The 6868-nt window shown below is 36.4% G+C and overlaps 1 protein-coding gene across 1 annotated transcript; it reads right to left on the bottom strand.

Annotated features, from left to right (window-relative positions):
* Positions 1-774: 774 nt before the first annotated feature.
* LOC149210954 (uncharacterized) lies at positions 775-1551 on the bottom strand. The gene has a single exon (XM_089399151.1). The coding sequence runs from the start codon at positions 1549-1551 to the stop codon at positions 775-777; it is 777 nt and encodes a 258-aa protein (XP_089255277.1).
* Between the last annotated feature and the right edge of the window lie 5317 nt (positions 1552-6868).

Genomic DNA, 6868 nt, shown 5'->3' with positions numbered 1-6868 from the left:
TAAAGAATTAATTCTTATAATAATTATTAATTAGAAATTAATTATTATTATTAATATGAATTAATTATTGATATTTATTATTTGTTAGTTAATTGGATATTAATCAATTACTTATTAACTTTAATTATTATTAATTAAAATCAATAATTATTAATTATTATTAATGGAAAGTTAATATTAAAAAATGATAGAATTGAAATATAATTCTCTTAATTATTGTTATTAATCTAATAATTAGAATATCAACTTAATAATATAATAATATATAAATTTAAAATAAATGAGAAGACTAAACTTACTGTAATAACTAATATTAATCAAATAATAATAATATATTAATTAAATTAATAGTTATTAATATGCTAATTAATATAATAATTAATATTTAATATAATAACTAATAACTAATATTAATCAAATAATAATAATATATTAATTAAATTAAGAATTATTAATATGCTAATTAATATAATAATTAATATTTAATATAATAACTAATGTAATCTTTAATTAATCATATTAATATAAAAACATAATTAATAATCCTAATTAATACTATTTATTATTAATTATAAAATCCTAATAAATATTTGAAATAATAAATCTTAATGATTATTAATATTGTAATTACTATATTAAAAATAGGTTTTTTTATAGGAAACTAATAAGGGAGATTCAATTAACTACCTAATTAACTAATATTATAAACTTTTAATGGAGAATTATTATTATTATTATTATTATTATATTATATTATTATTATTATTATTCTTATTATACTGTTGGGTTAATTTTTCTGATTAGGGGAAACCAGCTTCCACTGATCTCCATACCGTTGTCTCTGTTGAGATTGTGCGGGTGTTTGATAATCTCCAGGGCTTCTCTGATCTTTCGCTTATGGTGCTGTTCTTCCTTGGCGATAATGGAGGCGCTTTCCAAGAGGACATGGTGCTTAGTTTTTGACGAGTGTTCTGCAAGGGCGGAGGAACGAGATCTTTCATTTTTAATATCAGCCCCATGTTCTTTGAGTCTTGTCTGCAGAGAACGACCAGTTTCACCAATGTAGCTTTTCCCACACGAGCAATCGATTTTATAGACCCCTTTAAGTTGATGTTTATCAATGTTATCTTTAACTGATCTCATACTTTGCCTGATTGTCCCAGGGGCTGAGAATTGCGTGCTTATGTTTTTCCTTTTTAGGACTTTCGAAATCTTATCTGTGACTCCATGAATGTAAGGAAGAAAAACCCTACCACCCTCAGGTTGATCTCTGGTCTTAGGTTCATGAGATAACAATCTTTTCTCGGCTTTCTGGATTGCTCTTTTAATCTCGATTTCTTTGTAACCTAAACCTTTAAAGGTTGAGACTAAATGCTTCTTTTCTTCATCCAGATGATCAGTGTCGGAAATTCGAAATGCCCTGATAGCAAGAGTGTTTAGAACACCAAGCTTCTGAGCTGGGTGATGGTGGGAGTCAGCATGGAGGTAGTTCTCAGTATGGGTAGATTTTCTGAAAACTTTGTGCCCAATGGAGCCATCATCTCTTCTCATGATGAGGATGTCTAAAAAAGGAATGCTCCTGTTTTCTTCAAGCTCCACCCCAACCTCAACCACAGATAACTCATCATACCCCACCTAAGAAACCTCAAATTCCTACTCAACCCAATCCAAATGCTAACAATAAGAAATCACAAAAGGTCTATAGTGGAGGAAATACTATCTTCCTTATGCTACGGAAATCCAAGAGATCAACCTTTGGTCTAGGAGGGTGCTCCCAGATAATCACCCACCTTCTCCACCTAAGAGATTGAAGAAGAGAAGGAAGAGAGTTCCCCTCAGTCAATACCCTCCATTATCCTGAAAGGTTGGTCTACCCTAACCAACAGACCCCAAAAGAGGTTGAACTTTTGGGAGAATTGAAAGATTTGTGTGTCAAGATAACCCTTCTCCATGCCATTAAAGATTAAGGACAAATAATAAAAATTCCTAGGAGAAGAAGATGAGATACCCCCACCATCAACTTTGTTGGAAAACTATCTGTGAGGCGGAAAGAGTCGATAGTGCAGACACAACCAACCTCCCTAGGAGCCTAAGACTCTCTAGTGAAAAACAAGACAAACAAGAGCAATCCTTCTCTAAACATGCATTTACTATATAAGAAATCAAGTGTTTAGATCCTACTTGTAATCCAACGCTGTTGTAGCAGTCCAGCCTCACTGATCCGGATGAGCTCCTCCTTCACTTTGAAACCTGCATCCACTAACAATCAAACGATTAAATAGCACTTGATAATCTCATAGAATAAAACATATTTAACACATAGACCAAGGAGTACATGAAACAACTCATAAATAACAAGTTATTGAGAAGAATGGACTCATTTGCATTAATAGGAAAAAAAAGGAACAATTACAACCTGAGGCTTGGTGTTGTGCAAGTCCCTCCCAGGGTCCATCAAGAGTTCTCCTTTACTTTGACAAAGCTCACCCACTTCCAAATAGAACAAGCAAAGGTGGCAATCTCTCCTCACAAGCTTCTAAATGGGAGTCCTAATTCCAGCAGCATCTACCCTCAGAAATGTTTAGCTTCCAACCTCCCCTCCTTCTGGCCCAATGCCTGTATTTATAGTGCTCTAGAGGAAGTTATTCAGGTCCACCATCAATGGGATAAGCCCCTCTTTGGATGGGATAACTCCCTTATTGATGGGATAAGTTCCTCTTTGGTAGGGGTACATGAACCATCTGGAGGCGCTCAATACACGTCGACCAACCTTCTAGAATGCTCTAGAAATGACCACAAGTAAATTTTTAAAGATGAAACTTGCGCATTTTGACCTTTACAGGGGTACGCACCTGCCCCTTTACATACAGAGTGTACAAGTACGCAGCTTTTGTGAACATTAGGTGCGTACCCGCAGATAAGGTTGAGAGAACCTGCGTACCCAGAGATAAACACATTTACAAAGACTTTCTCTCTTTCTTGGAGTTTGACATGGAGATCAGAGGCATAAGACTTGCCCAGGAGGATAGCATGACTGTTGATAGAGCCACACCAACTGTAAATAGTCATGGTGACATTTTTTAGTGTAACAGATTGCCCCCTAAAGTGCGAAGCCTGTAGTTGATTAGGGTTTTGTATTATCTAGGAAGGCTGAAGCGCTTTATCATTTCAAGGATTATCTCATGGAGATCCTGGTCAGAACCTGCAATTTTCAACACAAAATACATGTATAAGATTATATCATCGCTGAGGTAGGCATTCCCATACTCAGATCAAAACTTTAACTAACAGACTAACTATTCTGATACAGGAATGATCTTGCAGTACATCATAATTATAGACTTTTGTAGACACAGTATGGGTGCAGCCATCTGTTTATGATTAGTATACTTAGATAATGAATACAAAACTCCTCGCAGCCTGGATGGTGGAAACTAGATCCAGGGTCTTCATTTCTACTTCCCGAATTGGTACGATTCTAGCCATGCGAATAAATGAGTTGATGTCGAACATGGTAGAAACCACTTGATTACCAGTCGATGATGTAAACTGTTAACAAGTGTGAGAGAGACCACCAGTAATGTCAATGGTTCTCAAAGTACCCAGTACAATCCATGAGATGTGAATAGATGAGTTGATGTCGAACATTTCACGGAGTCCTTTGATCGAAAGTCAATGATGTAAACTGACGTCAAAGGCGAGAAACCTGCCATTGATGCATGCAGACTTCAAGGTACTAACGATTTGTAAGTCATCTCTCTAGATAAAGTGCTGATGTCGATAGAAAGCGACTCGTTGCAGGCAAGCCCACAACACGAAATCATTGTTCAAGTTGAAGAAATGTTGTTGTAAGGACTGACTCAGGGATGGCCAAATGGATGACAAGTATTTTGCAGATGAAAGTTTTGCTTGCAGACCTCTTGAACACATAACGACACAGCAGATGGCTTGGTAACGAATGACTCAAAGTTAATCCCCGGAACCCGGCTGAAGACTTTCAATGTGGTTTGATCAACTGTGAGGTAAAGGATTTCCCAACCCAGGTGAATGAAAAGTGTCGTGTTCAAGAGAGGTAATAAGGTTTCTTCTGAGACAAAAGATAACAAATAGGCTCATTCTTCTCTCTTTTCCCCCACCATTTCTGGCAAGTACCTCTTTATTTTTAACAAGCTTGAGGAGGATAACATATGCTTGATTATAAGCTCATCCTTCGGATGAGTCCAACTTAGTTTAGATTTGGACCCTAAGAAGGAGTGGTCCGTTCCTGTTTGTAATTGAACATGTCCTTTACTGTGAAATTTTAACGAGTCCAGTATAGGAAAAACTCGGCGTTTTTCATTTTTAGAGAGTCTGAAAAAACTAAAGAAGACTCCAAGGTGAACTTTTTCGTAAATTTGTGTCTCCCAAGCCCGAAAAAGTATAAAATAATACCTAAGAGAACCGCTTGATCTCGCGACCAAGGAGTACTTTCATGATTAGTGTCTCTGACCTGAAAAGTAAAAAGCAATCAAGGACACGTCGTTTTATTTCCGTATCGAGTTTGAAACGACAAAAACCCGGCAATCTTTTCCTGTTTTTACGGTCAGAAAAGAGCTATAAGGGGACCGTCTTTTAATTCCGTTTTAACTAGTGTAAAAGAAACGCTCGGCGATGTTTTCATATTTTAGGAGTCAGAAAAGGGCTTAAAAGATGACTCTGTTGTTTCACTTTTTCGTAAGTTTTAACGAGTTCGAAAAAATGATAAAAATGTACTCATATGGCCGACTTTCAATTTAATTTACGAGCAGGAAAAGACGGAAAGAACTCAGCATTTTCATTTGTTTTACGAGAATGAAAGATAGAAAAATAATCTCGGTATTTTCATGAGTTTAACGAGTCTTGAAAATAACTGAAATTGACTCGAAATAGGTTTCATTTTTACAAAAGCTTGAAACAGAGAAAAACTATGCTTCAAAGTAGTTTCATTTTTTCACAAGCTTGAAACAGAGAGAAAACTGTGCTTGATGCCCCCTAAGGATAACTTCTAGAGCGCATGCCCCCCAGCTTCATTTCATTCAACTAAGTACAAGCTGGATGGAATGAAGGCTCATGAACGAGATCGTTTGAAAGACTCGACCTAAAACTGTAAGAAAATTATGAAAAACACTGAAATAACTAACCTAAATATACAACTTAACATTTTAGATCTAGACAAACTCTCGACTCAAGTAGAGGAGGATTTGTTTCATTTTTTAACGAGCTAGACACAGGAAAAGAACTATGCTCGGATCCGATTTCATGTTTACGCAAGCTTGAAACGAAAAACTATGCTTGTTATAAGTTCACATGCCCCCAGCTTAATGACGCAAAACGAGGGACATGCCCCCCAAGCTTCACTGCATTCAATGAGGTGGATGGAATGAAGCTTTACTTTCAAGATCTTGGAAAGACTTGTGGGGGTTGTTTCATTTTTTAATGAGCTTGACACAAGATAAGGAACTATGCTCATGTCTACTCTTTACAATCTACCTAACAAAAACTCTACTTTAAAAACCTTGATTCATTTTTTAACGAGCTTGACACAAGACAAGGAACTATGCTCTAAAATCCTTGTTTCATTTTTTAATGAGCTTGACACAAGACAAGGAACTATGCTCATAAAATCCTTGTTTCATTTTTTAATGAGCTTGACACAAGACAAGGAACTATGCTCATGACTACTCTCTACGATCTACCTACTTAACCTACCCTTGTTTCATTTTTAAACGAGCTTGATACAAGACAAGGAACTATGCTCAAAAAGTTCACATGCCCCCAGTTTAATGATGCAAAATGAGGTACATGCCCCCCAGGCTTCATTGCATTCAACCAGATGGATGGAATGAAGGTTTACTTTCAATATTTAACTTGAAAAGGGAGTTGTTTCATTTTTAAGGAGGTTGACACAAGAAAAGAACTATCCTCATACCTGATTCATTTTTTTAACGAGGTTGACTCAGTAACAGGAACTATCCTCTAACACCCTGTTTCATTTTTTAACGAGGTTGAGACAAGAACAAAACTATCCTCGTACTCACTGATTCATTTTTTAACGAGGTTGACACAGTAAAAGGAACTTTCCTCGCACTCCTTGTTTTGTTTTTTAACGAGGTTGATACAATAAAAAACTATCCTCGTGCACAATGATTCATTTTTTAACGAGGTTGACACAGTAAAAGGAACTTTCCTCGGACCAACTGATTCATTTTTTAACGAGGTTGACACAGTAAAAGGAACTTTCCTCACTCACACTGATTTATTTTTTAACGAGGTTGACACAGTAAAAGGAACTTTCCTCACAATATTGATCATGGCTTCCAACTGGAAGAAAGACATGTCAATGGACACACCTTGATCATGGCTTCCAAGAGGTCTTCATCAGAAGGAAGAATACTTCTCTAGAAGGAACACATGTCAAGGGACTCAAAAGGGATAAGAACATCGTGTTCAAGTAATCCCATAGAGTTCTCCATGTCAATTACCGGATCTAAATCAAAGGAAGATGAGCAAACAGTGAGAGGTTCACTTACATCGGTAACTGAAAACATGGGACCAGTTGCCACATAATTAACCCGTGGCAGGGTAGATACCACTTTAGAATCAGGAATATTTAGGGCTGTCATATTATTGGTAGTTGAAACAAGACTAGGGAACGAAAGCTGGTCTACAGTCACAATACTGCCATTGTGAGGGAAATACATCACGCGAAAGAGTGTCGATACGACAACTTTCATTGCATAAACATAGTCTCGCCCAAGGAGTAAATTGAAATCCAAAGGACCTCGAACTACCATAAGATCAATACAGACAGTTTTACCTTCCAAGGTAATAGAAAACTTAGGAAGGATCC

Source organism: Pinus tabuliformis, chromosome 1_2 (assembly GCF_031772625.1).
Source record: "Pinus tabuliformis cultivar Carrire ecotype Pingquan chromosome 1_2, CPIR1, whole genome shotgun sequence".
NCBI lineage: Eukaryota > Viridiplantae > Streptophyta > Pinopsida > Pinales > Pinaceae > Pinus > Pinus tabuliformis.
This window is presented reverse-complemented; position numbering and strand designations above follow the sequence as displayed.

What these genes read in the sequence shown, in the direction of transcription:
- LOC149210954 (XM_089399151.1), bottom strand. Translation starts at nt 1,551, where the DNA reads ATGAGAAGAGATGATGGCTCCATTGGGCACAAAGTTTTCAGAAAATCT.